Below are 17,580 nucleotides of genomic sequence, written 5' to 3'. Positions count from 1 at the left end.
AAGAGACTTCCGGGCCTAATCTGATAATGTCTCCAGGCCCATATAGAGATTTGAAAGGCCAACAAGGGCCGAGGCAGTCTGCAGCCCAATAATAGACTTTCGGCATTCTTTGGTCATATTTTCCAGGGCTAAAATCGAGATTAAAAGGCCCAGACGGATAGAAGGCGCGTGCTATTCGGCCCATCAAATCTGCACGCACAAGAATTTAACACCCGAGTAGAGTAATAATGAAACACAAAATTTATAGTTTTGCTTAGAGTTTGGAGGCAAAAAATAACGAAAATAAAATCTTTTTTCACCGCCTGAGGATGGCAGGATTTCATACTAATAGTGGTCAAATAATAAATTCTAAGTGATCAATGTTTATTTTCAAGTAATGCAAACTGAACCATATTTAGAATCATTGTCAAGACAAGATGCAGAAATTAAGTTCATACAACACACATGATAGATCAAATCTCAAAAGACAAATCTGTTTGGAAAATCAGTCATTTTTAGCAATTAAAGATTGAGATATTATGTGCAAGCTATAAACAAAATCAGAAATCTCATGCAAGGATCCATGCACTTACATTGTAGACAATATTCAGAGTCATAGAACAATTTTAAGAGAACAGAAGCACATTCAGTGAAATGTTGGTGAGGTACCTTGGGCTATATACAACTTTACTTGCATCTCCGAGTATAGGATGGAAGTATCATGTACATGTAGAAATCTTCACAGGGAATGTATGTGTTTTGCTTTTTGGATAGCTTGCTTCACCTTCGCGGATGGTTCTTCATACAAGATAGCAGGATCATCAAATTTGGAGGCCAAGCTTGGCTCCCCAAGAAAAGCACGGAAGGAGTCGGCTACAGAATATGACAGAGAATCAAGGTTGTATCCTCCCTCCAAGAAGAACACACAGCGACCCCCACACAATTCATTAGCTAGTCGTTTGATGTTAGAAGCAAGCATATAGTATGTTCTTGTTGTAAATTGTAGACTGGCGAGTGGATCCAGTACATGAGCATCATACCTGCCCAAAAATGAAGTTGTCAATACCTGTTAAATCAAGCTATCATTTTGAATTTAAAGCGAAGCATTGCAAAACCTCGTTTAAATCTTTTAAACATTTCCAGATTCTATCCAGGTTTCCCATTAACATAAACACTAACAAGGTAGAGATTTTTGCTTCTCTTTGCGTGTGAACAAACCTTCCTTTAATAGCAAAAGGCAACTCACCCAGCAGAAACAAGGATTATATCTGGCTTGAACCGTTGAGCACATGGTACAATGACTTCATCAAACACAGTACTCATAGCAATGTCACCTGAGCCTCCAGGTAGAGGCAGGTTCAGCGTAGTTCCTTCACCATTTCCATGACCCACCTCCTCAATTTTACCAGTGCCAGGGTAGCTTCCATCCTATATCAACAGATTTAAACATCATTTGACTGGTTAGTTATGTGTTAAACAGTACCTCCTGTTCCAGTTCAGCAGGCCCCAGCTTCAATCTCGTGTTCTCACTATGAAAAGTTACGGCAGGTAGCTGAATGAATGGGATCATAAATTCATATACAGCTGTATCAACATTTTCAGGTTGGACAATGTCTAAACAAAGTTAACACTTTTGCCCATGTCCAAGTGCCATATTGGTTATATCAAGAAAGTATTAAGATTGTTAAGCAAGTTATGTACTCAGCTTTTGAATAGCAAGGCAAGGAAAAAAAAATTTTTGAGCTAAATCCATGATAACTTACTTGGTGAGTGGATAAGAAAAATATATCTGGATCATCATAGAAGGCATCATTTGTTCCATTCCCATGGTGAACATCAAAATCAATTATAAACACCTTCTTTAGTCCATGTACACGTTGAGCATGACGAGCTGCAATGGCCACATTCCCAAAAACACAAAAGCCCATAGGCCCCTTGGGAATAGCATGATGTCCCGGAGGTCTTATCAAAGCGAATCCTGTAGGTGGATTACCAGTGTTATGTGATGCTGCAACCTGATATACAATACAAAGGATTTTGATCAACAGCTGCTTGTGAGTCGTGACAACAAGTTATCATTCTCAACTGATCCAGTATTTGTAAGGAACACGAAAACTAGGTATTAAGAAAAGGTTTAGTTCAGTGTCAACACAGAAAAGATGGTATCAGTATGTCAGAGTAAAGTATAATAGTTGCTATGCATAAGTTCCTCTCAGAACAGATCAGAAAGAAAAAGACTATCATTAAGGGACTGACATCTCGGGTTGAAACATCACCACTGAATCAACTAAAGCCAGCCCCGCTCCAGCAGCAACAAGTGACTCCTGGAAAGTCTGCACCATTAAAGTACCCAGAAAACAAATAATTCCGTTATACCCAACATGTAAGGATGTGGCAACAATGGCAGCAATACCGTGGTAATAGAACAAAAATATTATACACAGAAAATTACACTTTTATCACCCTGAATGAAACAGATATTCTTCCTGAACCAGTCAGTAATTTAGTTCATACTTGCACGCATGATGCAACACACCAAAAACAATGGAAAATAAAATATTACTAGAATATAAGAGTTCAAGAAGATGCTTTGGTTTATCTATGAACTCGTTTGATAGAGAATTAACAATACCTTGAAAGCAACCCAACAAGTTTTTATAAACTACAGGTATTTTCCTTAACCTGCATTATTAACACGTGCCGTTAGAGTTAACTTACTGTGGGAGTTGCATATGTTGGTCCAGAGCCCTCTATGTAAATAATGCCCTTTTCTGAAGCTTGATCCATAGCCTATAAATCAATTCAATTGTTATCAATTTTGCCAGAGATTCTGCTCAAGTGGTAGGTAAGGTGGTAAAGAAATGAACAAATGTGAAAAGCCACCTTCTCAAGCCCTGAGACATAAGCTTTTGCATGAACACTAGCAATGTCATCTACCGAAGCAGGCTTGAAGTTTTGAAGTTCCATGACATCGACACCGCGAAACTGGGATAATTACACAGTAAAATGAAAATGGTTCAATAGAAATAATTACCATAAGTCCAGTTCATATTTCATAATTCTTCTCCCTAAAAGCAATTTTAATTTCTTCCTTTTTCTTGAGATGTTATGAAAGTATATGCTCTATCATAAATTTAATATTTTCTGACATTCAGTAGAGACTAAGAAAATACACGTAAGTATATATTCTGAAGAGTAAAAGATGCATATGAAAATTTAGGTGAAAGTAGTCAATTGACTTGAGAGTCATAATAATGAATGATGTCGAAAATGTAATTTTTTTTACCGATGGTGTTAGTTCCATCTTCTTGAGAGCACTCACAATGGCAGGAACTCTAGAGCTTGATTCTGGATGTGACTCCTGTTAGCAGTTATTAATTACTTAATGAGAGGTAAATAGTTATGTTAACTACGCTTATTAATCAAATTAATGACAGGCATATAACTATGTTAAATACATAAGTTATGCATAAGTAAGAAGTTCAGACTATGAAGAAAAAAAATCAACATTCTAAATTAAGCAATCATTCTTATACAAACACAAGAATCATTCCGCAGCTTGATCTTTCACTATCAGATAATCAGAATATAAGAAACCAGAGCATCCAGTCACTAACCCTAGTATTAGCTTTGAATACATATATAATATATATGCAAGCGCATGTGTGTGTGGGCTGACCAAAGGCATGAATTCTAAAAGTTCTTTCATTTTTTCCTTATTTTCCCCCCTTCTGGAGCTTGGTTGGGGGTTTGCAAACTTGGAAAAATGTTAATAGCTGTCGTAGTAGCCAGTGATACTATTTTCAATCTCAAATTCAGATATCTACCCCTGTTTGCATACATATTGACCACAGGTTTTCCTTAATGATTTTTACCTTAGCTTTATCTCCCAATCTTCACTTAATTCTTTCCACATATGCACAGCAATTATGAAGTCTAAATATAACAATACAAATTTGTGTCCTACAGTATATATCAGAAAATGATATCATAGAGTCTCCCTACATTGTTCAGAAAGTACAATGAACGTTCTATCATTGAGGCAATTGAAGTTGATCTTCTTTCTAAGCATCTTGGAATACCGTAAGGATGAAACACAGCTCTGACCATCAATTTCAAAGTAAATACACTTTGTTAAGACTTGAAAACATGTTGAATGGCAACAGTAAACTATGATTCAAACATGGAACTTAACTGAAGATAGGGGGTTAAATCAGCCAGCGATAATTCTTCCACATGCTCTTCAGTATACGAAATCAAGTTAACAAAATTACCTGGTTGTGACCTAGGGCAGGAGCTACAGTATAAATCACTTTTGCATCAACTAGCTCCTGATAGGATGGTACATTTGCAATTTTCTCTGAATTATATGAACATGATATATCTTTTAGGATATATCTCCTTCCTGATTCTGAATGCTTCAAAAAACGTCGATGCCCAACGAAAAAAGAATTGAAGCGAAGCCTGCTATGATCCTTCCACTTGCATAGCTGATGACACATCATTGATAACATATTACCTAGAAAAGCAAGAGCAGCTACTCTGTTCAGAAAACAAAACATCTGATGCCAAGAGAACTTGGGCTAAACATCTTAGCATTATTTATAATCTTCAGCCAGACTAAATGACAGTACTTTCGATACAGTCACCACAACATAAGAAATACAAAAGGATATCCCAAAAGAGCTCACAGATGGTTTGAATAACAAAACGAAATGATACGTTGAGCAATTATAGCAGCCTTTTTCACACATTATCCATTTTGATCAGAACCAAAACAGAATTGAAGTATCTAATTTGCTCGATTTTTACAGGAAATAACAGTGTGAACAAAAGCTAATGAAAACTCTATACAAGAATGCAACATTATTAAGCATCCCTAACTAAGAAATCAAATTTGTATTATTCAACAAAACAAAAGAGACCTAAGTAAGAAACCCTAACGAAGCAAGTGAAACTAAAAGGAAGTTTCTGGTAATTCTGCAGCATGTATCATCATCCACACAATTTCAACAGCAATATCCTAAGTTTTTCCATCTACTCCGAGTCCCATAATTGATAGTATCATCACATAAATGTGTATAAACATACAAAGAGCACCGCGACAGTACCAGCAACACATGGAGGACGGCACGTCGAGAGCTCCATCGCGAGACGTTAGCGCCACACAAGCTCAAGGATTGTCCAGAGTGCGTTAGTAGAACCGGATTCTGATTTGGGAAGCAAGATTTTGGGCCGAGATTTGGATAAAGTTTAAGGATCCGGATCGGGTCGGTCCAGTATATTGGGCCTTTCCTTTTCGACCAAGCCTGATGTAGGATAAACCCATAAAAGAAATTAATTTGAATCCAGTCCACTAAGCTGAAATCGACCTACTATAGATAACACTTTAACACTTTGTTATTTTTATTGGGTTCACAACACCAACTTATATTATTTCATGTGCATTTTTTTGCAATGTAAATGTATTAGATTCTGAGATGTACGTACTCAGTCTTGAAACCGTCTCAAAAGACGTGTGGGTCCCAGATATAATTGTGCCCAAAATTGGCCCATTACAACAAACCAATATCCAACATATGTATGTATATATATAAATATAGATAGAATAGGTGTTTGTGAAGATATTTTGGTAGGAGGCGCAGGATCTCTTATGAACTTGTTTTGTTTTATGAGGTTGCAGCTTCCTCTGCATGTCAATGTTGTTGAATTTGCCACTGAGTCCATTGATATAATTCAACAACATAAGAAGGACATTCAGCAAGAATCACAGTTTCCATCAACAAATCAACAGCACAATAAAGAAGAAGAAGAAGGTGAGAGTAGAAGCGGTAAGTTCACTCTGCAACAACTCTTTCAAAAATATAAAATTAAAATAATTGATCAGGAAATAGTCCATGTTGGAACTGATTTTCCTAGAGATTTCGCCAATTCAGGATTTCAAGAGACAATAATTCTTACTCATAGGTTCTCAAAGGACGTATTCCGGACAAGGGAGCTCTTTGCTTGCCGGACATTTCCAATGCTGATTTCTGGACTTGGTTTTGGGTATCCGGTATCCCAAGAAATACAAATTTACCCTACAGCAGAATCAACTTGCATTTCCATTTGGTAAGATAGTTCAGTTTCGCTTTGCTCCTCTTCATCCTCATCATTGCCAGCATCTGGGATATATCCAACTCGCTTCATCTGTTTTGTAAGTTCTCTCAAAACAGAATAGATCTCCTTCTTCTGGGAGTGTCTTCTATCTTTCACCATAAAAGTATGCACATGACCTTGTATTTCAATCCAACTGCATCCGGGTTGCTTAATTACACCTCGTTGTCTCATCAGCTTCCTCACTCTTACAACATCTCCCCATTTTCCGAGCTCAGCATACATGTTTGAGAGAAGAACATAAGGTCCAGAGTTACTGGGATCAATTTCTAAAAGCTTATCTGCCACATACTTGCCTAAAGTAATGTTACGATGAACTTTACAAGCAGAAAGCAAAGATGCCCAGACGACAGCATCAGGCTGCATTGGCATCGTTTCTATTAAATTCTTTGCTTCATCGAGACAACCAGCACGTCCAAGTAAATCAACCATACAAGTATAATGGTCCTTCAATGGAGCCAAACCATGCACCTCAGTCATGCTGTAAAAATAATGACGGCCCTCATCAATCAGCCCTGCGTGACTACAAGCACATAAAACTCCAATCATAGTAACACGGTCTGGTTTCTCCCCAGATACCAACATTCTTTGGAATAATCCAAGGGCCTCTGTCCCAAACCCATTTTGTGCATACCCTACTATCATGGCATTCCACGAGACATTATCCTTTTCCAACATGTTTTGAAACACCTGGGACCCATCTTCAGTTGATCCACATTTCATATACATATCTACTAGAGAATTCCCCACAAAGATATCAGGCTCTTCCCCAATCTGGAACCGAAATCCATGCTTCAAAACATGAACATGAACCTGCCTGCCTAGGTGCAAATCGGCAAGGTTTGCACAAGCATTGAGTATATTTCCAAAAGTGTAGTGGGTGGGGAAGATGGCTTCTCTCTTTAGAAGGCGGAAGAGTCCAAGGGCCTCTTCATTCTCGCCACTCTGCGTATACCCCGCAATAAGTGCATTCCAAGATACTACATTTCTCTCAATCATTGTCGTGAACATCAATCTAGCAGCTTTCACACTAGCTGCCTTTGCATAGCCACTTACCATGGAAGTTTCAGAGACCACATTCTTTATTGGCATACTATCAAATACTTGTCTTGCTTTCTTTACTTGGCCACTTTTCGCATACATATCCACCAATGCATTTCCTAAAACAACATCTTCCCTGAATTTTTCGCATTTAACCACACGAGCATGAATTTCTAATCCCTCTTTGATTGCTAACAAGCTTGCACAAGCACTGACAACACTGGCTAGTGTGACCTCATCTGGTTCAACTCCATAATCCATCATCCTTTCAAAAATTCCCAAAGCTTCACTCACCGGCCCATTTTGCTCATAACAAGTGATCAAACTATTCCAAGAAACTATGTTTCTTTCCCTCATCCCTTCAAAAACCCTTCGAGCAGAATCTACAATCCCACATTTTGAGTACATATCAATAAGGGCAGACCCTATATAAACATTCTCTGAGTACAAAGATTTGGATATCAAACCTTGGATTTGAATACCCATTTTCATACCCCTCAACCCTGCACAAGCACTAAGAGCGCTACCAAAGGTATACTCATTAAGCACAAAACCCTCACCATGCATGCTGACAACATAATCCAATGCTTCCTCAAATCTATCACGCTGTGCGAACCCAGCCACCATTGCATTGAAGGAGCACTGGTCAGGTTCCGGCATAGATTCAAACATCTTCGCAGCCTCATCAAGAAAACCCGACTTGGTCAACGTGCTGATAAGTGAATTCCAGGTGAATGTGTTCCTCTTAGCCATTTTATCAAACAGCTTGCGGGCGTCCTCCAAGCAACCACATTTTCCATACACATCAATGAGCCTATTCTGGATAAAAACTTCAGACGCAAACTGAGTTTTGACGATACGGCCATGTATTCGCCGGGTATCGCGCGCAGACTTGGATCGAGCACAGGATTCCAGGAGGTTTGCGAAGGGAGTGGAGTTGAGGAAGGAGAGATCGCCCGCGATTTTGAGGTGTTTGCCCACTCCATGTCTTGCCATTCCATTACCGTACGCGTGAATGAAGGATTCATGCTCTAAAGGAGAACCCAAGATGCCTGCTTTTGTAAAAATTTGAATTTCTGTTTGCCTTCCATGGATTGATTCTGGGCTCCCGCGCCGCCTTTGTTATCTTCAGTGGTTTATACTTTACATTGGGTACTGCTTAATTTCGGACGTCTTCTAGTTTCAAGGGAAAACGGGGAGGAACCTACTACGGCCCAACCCACCCGGTCCAGTAACTTTTTTTGGGCCAGGGCCCAGTAATTTCTTCTTCTTCTTCTTCTTGTGGTATGCCGGTTAGTCGTTACAAAACCGCTCGCCTTTCGATGATCAAGCTGAATGGTCATGCTTCCTGGTGAACTCATCTCAGCCGTTGATCACTACGCATCCCTAATTTCGAAATGCATCACAAGAAGGAACCTCAAGGTAGGCGTGGCAATTCACGCACACTTGATAAAAACTGCACTCACTCTGCAACCTTTCATGGGCAACGGTCTTATAGGCATGTACTCCAAGTTCAATGCCATAGAGAGCGCCCAAAAGGCATTTGATGATCTTCCAATGCTCAACACTCGTTCTTGGAACACCATCATCACTGTATACTGTCATAATGGTCTTTTTAGCAAAGCCCAGGTCCTGCTCGATAAAATGCCTGAACCAAATCTTGTTAGCTATAATTCAATGATTTCTGGGTTAACCCATCATGGGTGTCACAGAGAGTCGGTAAATGTGTTCCGAAGAATGCAAACCGGCTGTGATTTGTTATTTATGGATGAGTTTACGCTGGTTAGCATAGCGGGTGCTTGTGCTTGCTTAGGTGCACTAGGATTTTTGCGTCAAGTGCACGGAGCTGCTATGGTAATTGGCTTGAAGTTCAGTCTGATAGTCTGCAATGCGCTAGTTGATGCTTATGGGAAATGTCGAGAACCGGATATCTCTTTTAGTATTTTTAGCCAAATACCTGAAAGAGATATTGTGTCATGGACTTCCATGGTTGTTGCTTATGCACGGTCATCTAGATTGGATGATGCTATACGAGTATTTGATGAGATGCCAGTGAAGAATGCAGTTTCTTGGACAGCTTTAATTGCAGGTTATGCACAAAATGGGCATTGCAATGAAGCTTTGGATATGTTTTTGCAAATGCAGCAGGAGGGAGTCCGGGCTAGTGCTTTTACATATGTTAGTGTTCTAAGTGCTTGTGCAGATCTAGCACTTATTGTGAAAGGTAAACAAGTACATGGATATGTCATTAGACGCAGCGACGGACATGACATGCTCAATGTCTTTATATTCAATGCTTTAGTTGACATGTATTGCAAATGTGGAGACATGAAATCAGCGAAGGCATTGTTTGAGGTGATGCCCGAAAGGGACACGGTTTCCTGGAACTCATTGATCACTGGATATGCTCAAAATGGGCGTGGAGAAGAATCCCTTCAAGCTTTTAGAAGGATGATGGAATCTAACATAAAACCAAATCATGTCACTTTTCTTGGGGTGCTATCTGCTTGCAGTCATTCAGGACTTGTTTCTGAAGGACTCTGGATCATCAACTTGATGAAGGAGTATGGTATCAAGCCAAGATCAGATCACTATGCATGCTTGATTGATTTGTTTGGAAGGAAAAATAGACTCAAGGAAGCAATGGAGTTCATTGAGAGTGCACCTCATGGATCGAATAATGTAGGGATGTGGGGGGCACTTCTGGGTGCAAGTCGCGTCCATGGGAATTTGGGTATTGCTAGGATTGCTGCAGAAGCTCTGTTCGAGTTGGAACCAAGAAATGCTGCTAGATATACTATGCTATCAAACATCTATGCTGCGGCTAATAGATGGGACTATGCTCACAGAGTCAGGAGGCTCATGGTAGAGAGAGACCAGACGAAAGAACCCGCTTTTAGTTGGATTGAGGTGAGAAATACTAGACATGAGTTTGTAGCCAAAGACCAACTCCATTGTCAGATGGACGAAATATATGAAATGATTGGTAAACTTTTAAATCACATGAAAGACTCTGGATACATACCCAACATCAGCAGCTCTTTATGTCATAGTGAAGATGATGGTGTGCCCTAAATTTGTAGAGCAGCTCTCGGATAACAACCTACAAACCCTCAAATTGAAGGTATTGTCCGCTCTACATACGTTTACGGGCAATCCCACTCTCTCCTCACGGTTTTATTTCAAGAAATTATCTCGCCTCTCCCACTCAAACTCATGATCTCGTGGAGGTGGAAAAGTGAATGTCAAGTGATCAATTAGTCTACATGGTTATCCATTTGAAGTTTATCCCTTCCGTCGGCTGTTGGGTTAATTTAAGTATATCAACATCAAGATCTTGATGGGGGGGTTTTATTGTCTGTGCTGTTGCGCTGTTGCATAGCCGGGAGTTGAACAATTCTTTCAAGTACGGACAATAAAGTTCCTTTTTTTAAATACCGACAATAAGAACTTACCATGGTTTGGTAATTGATACCAAAAACTTTTCTGCGGCACACATCAGTCAACATTTGATCTCTAAAGATAGCATGAAAATTGGCAAGCGAACAATCGCTTAGGACAATCGACCATAGGACGGTGCTAGAAGGCTGGACTGACAATTGCAGGACAAGCTAATCTCAGGCTCAAATTTAACAACGGTTTGAGTCAATTCCTCCAACGACTTCAATTCATTTGAGATATTGTCCATCTAGACGCAAGACCCACACGTTTTTATCTTTTAAAAAATACCTGAAGTTCTATGATATTAGACCGAGCTTATAAATCACATTACTTAACTTTTACAAGCGATTGACTTTCATCAAGCAATCGTACATAATGTACTCCGAAAACTTTTAGGGTAACTCATTGGGTTGTAAATGCATTGAATGGGTCAATAACAGCTGGAGCACAATAATTAATGTCATCCCTTTCATATATTTGTGAAAGCAACCAAAAATTCCAAAGCATGAAAGCTCTTGCTTAAGGTCTTGCTGTTGTCACTCACATGGCTATGAATATGTACATTCAAAGTCGGTCATCAGTAGCCTATTGGCATCATTGACAATCTTATCAAAGCAAGAGTACATATTACATATAAATACAAATTAGGGGAAATTATTCTTTAGAATTAAAAATATTATCAAGGAAAAATGTAACCTAAGAAGGGTGAAAATATATTGTTTGTTAGTGTGGTAGATCTTCTAGATTTGAGGAGGACATATGGAGAAAAAATATGAAAATTTGACCATTAGCTTTTCTTCCCATTCCAGACGGCAATGACTTGGATAAAATTTCCCTTTGGGAGAGTGACAAGACTTGGGTCTTCTTCCCTACAAATGTTGAGGCCTCAACACCCCACTTAACAAAAGGACTCAAAGATCACTTCCTCTCACTGATCCCTCTCTCTAAACCATGCTAGATCACCAGATTCAACTTCGTTCTTTCAATCCAACCTACCAAAGACATGGCTCATATGATAGTACAGCAGATATAGAATTTGATTTCTGGGCTTCTCGTAGAACCCACTTTTATGGCAACTTCAGTGACAGAGATGGCAGTGATGCAGAACTTGAGGTTGAAGGAAACCTGCAAGAAGGATTTGGAGGTTATTCAACTCCCTTGTGGAAACCACATGCATCAAGAAGTATTGAGTATGAACCTTCCTCACCTTTACTTTCCCGGAATCATCACTTCAGCAGTATCTCCCCTAGGTCGCGAATGCGGGCTATTGGAGAAGGAAGGAAGGAGCTCATGGAGATGATTGCAAATATGCCAGAGTCAAGTTATGAACTCTCTTTGAAGGACATAGTTGATGAGCAGCATATGATGCAGGAGGTCCATGAAGATATACCTGAAGAGACAAGTTTCCATTTTGAAACTGAGGCTCAACTAAAAAAGAAGAGGCAACAGCAGCAGCAGATGAAGAGGAAGAGTAAGAAAAGCAGTAACTCCGGTAGGATTTCAAGGTCTGGGAGCATGGAAAAAGAAACTTTCTTAATCAAGATGTTCTTCCCTAGTTCTTTAGAAACAAAGAAAACAGGAAGAGGACAAAAAAGTTCAAAGAAAGCCATGGAACCATCCATTGAAAGATCCAGTAAAAGCATAGATCGCAACTGGATAAAAAGGGTTTTTGTTGCTGAAGAGAGTAAAATCAATAGAAGAAATAGCAGCAGCAGAAGTACTAGTACTAGTAGAAGTAGCAGCAGCACAAGCAGGTATTTGTCTGCTTCTCTAACAAAATCATCTGAGATCCAAACAATATCATTATGTTTTCAGAGTGTATCAAATCCTTGCTACATCAATTAACTTGGTATTTTACTGTCGTGTAGGCATGATGAAGGTGCTGATGACAATTTCTTACCTGGATGCTGGCCCTTTTCCCGCAAAAAGAAAAGCAAGAGCAGGAGATGCACAGAATGCATCTTCTAGCGAAGTGCAGTGTCATAATCTTTGCAATAGGATCCTTACTAGGGCACCATAAACGATTCACAGTCCAAGACTCGGACGGAAAATTCAGTGCCCTAGAATCTAGACATGTGCCTTGCAGTCATCAAGAAATTTCTCTGTACCAATGGTCACAACAGATGTGGAATGAGTGACTTGGCAGGATGAAGCATTTAGAGAAATGTTTTGCAGAAACTACAGTTAAGTTTAGTATTTTACTATGTGAAAAAAAAAACAGACTGTGAAAAAAGAGCCTTACTTGTAAAACATGTGAAACGTAAGATTTGTTATCTATCTATCACCGTCATCTTCAGAATCCTGCAAATGGGCTCCCCTTACTCTTGCCCTGCCCAACACTACGCTAAAATACTGCAATGAAGAAGATAATGTAGATAAGATGAACACAACTGGACAAGATTACAGTACCTGCGATATGCTGGTAAGTCCCGGTTATCTGCTTTGCCACAGGCGCAATCTTATCCAGCTTTTCCCCTCCCCCTTCTTCCTAGCCATACTTAAGTTGGCCCAAAATTTGGTAGCACCCCTCCCCCCAAAAAAAGGGGGGGTGGGAGTGGGGGCTGAGTCTCAAACTATCAAAATGTTCATAATGTCAATCAGATTTGACAGACAATTGCTCAATGAATGAAATTGGGATAAATTCACCATAGCATGCCTGCCTTAGGATTGCTCAGCCTACCATTACTTCTCCCCACTAATTTCACTTATTGAATCTTGTAAAGAAGCCAGGCAGACCAAAATCAATCATGAACCACTCCATAGCTAGATACACACATTAGAATCCTTCAAACCTCAAGTACTTCAGAAAAACTGATAAAGCAAAAACATTGGGAAGGAAAGAGACTAAGAATACAAGTCAGTAGTCACCATCTGACTTTGGATGTCTTCCAGTACAAGTTTTAAGCTATGATGAAGTAAACAAAGTCAGACCAAGATTCCCCAATTCCAATGCAGTCCCTCCGCATGTAAAATAAATAAAAAAAATATAGAAATCAACAGAAACTTCCTATATGAATTTGCACGTTAGTGCGTGTGTGCAGTGACGCAGAGTGGTGAAAGGAATGAAAATTGAAGAGAGAACTCACCATGTCCTCAAGTTGCGAGAGCGATTGAACCACCACAAAAGTATTGGAACCAAAATCTGTGACGCTGAATTTCAGATGAGAGGAATCAGAAGCATATACATGGAACAAGAATGGCCCGAGTGGACTCGAACCGAGCTCCCCAATCTGCTTTTGCTTCTCCAATTATCGGCTCAAATTCTTGAAGCTCCATAGTCCAATTCCCAGTTTAGCACTACAATGCGTGCATAGATGGAGAGAACCAGCTACTCGGGAAGACAGAGAAACCCAAAAGAATTAGGGTTAACATCAAACCCAAAGAGAAGCCTATTAAAGAAATTTCAGTGAACGAGATAAAATTAAGCAGAAAAAGAAAATTCCTAATGAAAGCATTACAGGAATATAACTGGAGTGGCAATTCGGATTGCTTCTTTTGGGACGGCAAATATTCAGGAAGAAGACTCGAACTGTTCCTCTTCTGCCGGTTGACGTTCCAAATTTCAAAATTTTGGCTAACCGTTCTTGACTTGTCCCTCTCGCTGCAAAGTGAGCTTTTCTGCTTGTGTTGTAAGCACTGTAAATGGGCTTGGGCTAAATTAAAAGGGGGCCTATGTTCAAATGGGCTGGATCTCTTGATCTCTTTGTACACGGGCCTAAAGTCCGTAATTTCATTTCACGATCAACCAAACGAAAGTTAATCACGTCTTTTTTTTTTTGAAACAAGAGTTTGAAAAGGGGTAGGATTCGATCCCACACCTTAATGGAGGGTGATTCTTTATATGCAATGTGATTGTCGTTCAACAAACAATTCACTTGCTAAAGATGTCATTAGGAATATACAGTTCTGTAATTCTACATAAGATAAATTTATAATGATTTATAGTTTTTATAGTTTCAATTTCAAATTTTCATAATTGCATTACTGGTTTTAAACAAAAAGTAATTTGTTAAGACTGGTAAAAAATCAAATTACTAATTAATGATATAATTTATAAAGTATGAGCATGCCTTAAATACTACATTTGAAAAGAAAAACCTCAAAACACGTGAACTTTATGTTCAGAGTATGAATAATATCTCAAGTGGATTGGATCAAACCTCTCTCACCTCCTCCTCTTTCTCAATATTCTTCAGATTGTGACATAAATTGATTGTTTTAGACCTTTCTATTACCATTTATATTTGTCGTTTCCGTTAAACTTTATCAGGCTTGGTGACTTTAAAAATTTTTAAATTTGCACACTCTTTATCGTTCACATAACATGTACAACCCAACCATAAACGAAGATGTAAGAGATGTAGAAAAGTCTGATCCACAACGGCATACCATAGCCATATGAGAGAGAGAGAGAGAGAGAGAGAGAGAGAGAGAGAGAGAGAGAGAGAGAGAGAGAGAGAGAGAGAGAGGGAGACGCAATTCTGTGCTTGAATCATGACCAAGTAATTTGAACTTAATTAATAACCAAATTACAAATGAATGTTAAAAAGCAAAGGACCCACACGTTTCTTCGATACAAGTTGGGAAAATCACAATCAAACCTTAACATTTTGCTTTCCTAATGAATATGACAATGCCATTGATCACACGTTCAAAATTTGATCCGTTTTTGATGCCGCGGAAGCTTCTTCAAACAAGACTACTTTACTTCTTCGTGGATTTGAGATGGAACTCAAAGTGGCAATCTTCTATAACCTGTTTAGTCTAAGAATACCCAGGATTATAGGCATCCAGATTCGTGTTCGCACGAACAACAAATTTGGAAGAGAGACTTTCGTCTTTTCTATTTCATTCAATACCAATCCCAATACAGCCCTAGGGCAAATAAAGGACATGAGCCACAACAACACTAACCCAACCAGGCCCACAAAAATAACAAACTGAAAAGAAAGAAACTAAAAAGGCCCACCTAAACAAGAAAGACAAGCATTGGGCCAAGAGTTCACAGAGACAAAAATACACAACAATAGACATTATTTGTCCCATTTGTCCAAGAAGTCTAGAGCCAAGTCTTCAGCCCTCTGGTCTGCATCATTCTCTCCAGGGTGAAGGAAATTCGACCGCGAATTCACAGCAGCGTCATCATCGGAAGAGTCCTCAAGAACAGGAATCAAGTGCCGCACATTAAAAACATCCGCTGTGCGGATGTGACTGGGTAGTTTAAGGCGGTAGGCATTGGGGTTAATCTTCTCAAGGATTTCCACCGGACCGATTTTCTTGGCGGACAATTTGTTATATTCACCAATGGGAAAGCGATCTTTCGTGAGGACAGCCCAAACAAAGTCCCCTACCTCAAATTCAAGATGCCTCCGTCGTCGATCAGCAAGTTGTTTATACTTGGAATAGGAACGGGACAGGTTCTCATACACAGCCTTATGAGTGGCTGACAGGCCAGCCACAAAATCCTCTGCCTTCCCATGAATTCTGGTCTTGTTGGCCAACGGTATTAAATCCAGTGGTCCCCGTGGAACAACAGAGTAGACAACGTGAAAGGGACTAAAACCAGAGCTACGATTCACAGCATGATTATGGGCAAATTCCGCTTGACATAACTTGAGGTCCCAACTCTTAACATGGTCACCCACCAAACACCGAAGCAAGTTGCCCAATGAGCGATTAACAACCTCCGTTTGCCCATCGGATTGAGGGTGATAGGCACTGCTGAAATTAAGTGTGGTATGCAACAATTTCCACAAACTACGCCAAAAATGGCTAAGGAAGCGGGTATCTCTATCGGACACGATAGATGTAGGGAGGCCATGAAGGCGATATACCTCACGGAAATATAATTGTGCCACATGGACAGCATCGGTGGTCCTTTTGCAGGGAATAAAATGCACCATCTTAGAAAAGCGATCAACAACAACAAAGATAGAGTCATTACCTCGTTGGGTACGCGGTAGTCCAAGAACAAAATCCATGCTAACATCCACCCAAGGCTGCGTAGGAACAGGTAATGGCATGTAGAGACCAGCATTGGTAGCCGTGCCCTTAGAGAATTGACAAACGCGACATCGCTGTACATAGCGTTCCACCTCTTTACGAATTGTTGGCCAAAAATATGAGGACTGCACTAGCTGTAAAGTGCGATCCCGTCCCACATGGCCTTCTCCATGGAGTTCTTTAATGATTTGTAGACGAAGACTACAATTAGGAACACAGAGTTGATTTCCCCTAAACAAAAAGCCATCCTGCAGTACAAATTCAGAGTTGTGTCCCTCTAAAACACTCTTCATAATTTCAGCAAAGTGGGAATCAGTGGCAAGCAAGTCACGGAAGGAATCAAACCCAGGGACTTCAATGCGCATGGTAGATAATAACCCATTCCGACGACTCAATGCATCAGCAACCCTGTTAGTAACCCCAGCTTTATGTCTAACGACGAAAGTGAAACGTTGCAAGTAAGAAACCCAACTCGCATGTCGCGAGGAAACCTTGTCCTGCCGTTGAAGATGTTTGAGAGCCTCATGGTCAGTGTACAAAACAAACTCTCTGTGAAATAAGTAATGTCGCCAGTGTTTCACGGCTTGGACCACTGCATAAAACTCAACATCATATGTACTATAGTTAAGCCTGGAACCTGATAACTTTTCACTGAAATAAGCCACAGGCCTGCCACCTTGGCTCAAAACGGCACCGATACCCTGTTTAGAGGCATCACTGTACAGCTCAAAAGGCTGTGTAAAGTCTGGCAGAATTAATATTGGTGCCGTGGTTAAGCGTCTTTTGATGGTGTGGAATGCCTTTTCTGCTGCATCGGACCATAAGAACTTGTTACCTTTCATGCAATCAGTAATAGGGGACATGATACTACTAAAATGAGGGATAAAACGTCGATAAAATGACGCAAGCCCGTGAAAACTTCGGACTTCAGTGATTGTGCGCGGTCGAGGCCACTGTTTA

General features: G+C 39.9%; 3 protein-coding genes across 4 annotated transcripts; 1 reads left to right on the top strand and 2 right to left on the bottom strand.

Moving 5' to 3' along the window:
- Positions 1–532: 532 nt before the first annotated feature.
- LOC120001839 (histone deacetylase 14) lies at positions 533–5,173 on the bottom strand. Of its 2 annotated transcripts, XM_038850324.1 has the most exons (9): positions 5,091–5,173; positions 4,254–4,498; positions 3,266–3,340; positions 2,863–2,964; positions 2,698–2,769; positions 2,256–2,312; positions 1,743–1,994; positions 1,226–1,407; positions 533–1,019 (listed from the first exon to the last, which is right to left on the bottom strand). In XM_038850324.1, exons 1-9 carry the CDS (start codon positions 5,125–5,127, stop codon positions 719–721), a joined length of 1,323 nt encoding a protein of 440 aa, XP_038706252.1. In that variant the 5' UTR covers positions 5,128–5,173; the 3' UTR covers positions 533–718. The 2 variants fall into 2 exon arrangements, with proteins under 2 accessions (XP_038706252.1, XP_038706253.1); XM_038850325.1 differs by lacking the exons at positions 4,254–4,498; positions 5,091–5,173 and adding an exon at positions 3,985–4,098.
- A 660-nt stretch (positions 5,174–5,833) lies between these two features.
- LOC120001392 (pentatricopeptide repeat-containing protein At2g13600-like) lies at positions 5,834–8,312 on the bottom strand. Its single transcript, XM_038849702.1, has one exon. It carries the CDS (start codon positions 8,170–8,172, stop codon positions 6,055–6,057), a length of 2,118 nt encoding a protein of 705 aa, XP_038705630.1. The 5' UTR covers positions 8,173–8,312; the 3' UTR covers positions 5,834–6,054.
- Positions 8,313–8,474: 162 nt separating this feature from the next.
- On the top strand, positions 8,475–12,916 carry LOC120002491 (pentatricopeptide repeat-containing protein At2g21090-like). The gene is made up of 3 exons (XM_038851262.1): positions 8,475–10,242; positions 11,566–12,371; positions 12,486–12,916. The coding sequence occupies exons 1-3, from the start codon at positions 8,512–8,514 to the stop codon at positions 12,583–12,585; spliced, it is 2,637 nt and encodes an 878-aa protein (XP_038707190.1). The 5' UTR covers positions 8,475–8,511; the 3' UTR covers positions 12,586–12,916.
- The last annotated feature ends 4,664 nt before the right edge of the window (positions 12,917–17,580 follow it).

The sequence above is a fragment of the Tripterygium wilfordii genome, chromosome 7 (genome assembly GCF_013401445.1).
Source record: "Tripterygium wilfordii isolate XIE 37 chromosome 7, ASM1340144v1, whole genome shotgun sequence".
In the NCBI taxonomy this organism is placed as follows: domain Eukaryota; kingdom Viridiplantae; phylum Streptophyta; class Magnoliopsida; order Celastrales; family Celastraceae; genus Tripterygium; species Tripterygium wilfordii.
The sequence above is the reverse complement of the archived record's forward strand: the minus strand, read 5'-3'. Positions and strand labels throughout refer to the sequence as shown.

Bases quoted from the DNA above. Each gene is read 5' to 3' on its own strand.
- LOC120001392 (XM_038849702.1), bottom strand. From the start codon at position 8,172: ATGGCAAGACATGGAGTGGGCAAACACCTCAAAATCGCGGGCGATCTC.
- LOC120001839 (XM_038850324.1), bottom strand. From the start codon at position 5,127: ATGGAGCTCTCGACGTGCCGTCCTCCATGTGTTGCTG. The intron at 3,341-4,253 runs GTAATTTTGTTA...AACTGCTAACAG, and splicing joins CTGCCCTAGGTCACAACCAG to GAGTCACATCCAGAATCAAG. The intron at 2,770-2,862 runs GTGGCTTTTCAC...ATTGATTTATAG, and splicing joins ATGTCTCAGGGCTTGAGAAG to GCTATGGATCAAGCTTCAGA.
- LOC120002491 (XM_038851262.1), top strand. From the start codon at position 8,512: ATGGTCATGCTTCCTGGTGAACTCATCTCAGCCGTTGATCACTACGCA. The intron at 10,243-11,565 runs GTGCCCTAAATT...CCCTCTCTCTAA, and splicing joins GTCATAGTGAAGATGATGGT to ACCATGCTAGATCACCAGAT. The intron at 12,372-12,485 runs GTATTTGTCTGC...ACTGTCGTGTAG, and splicing joins AGTAGCAGCAGCACAAGCAG to GCATGATGAAGGTGCTGATG.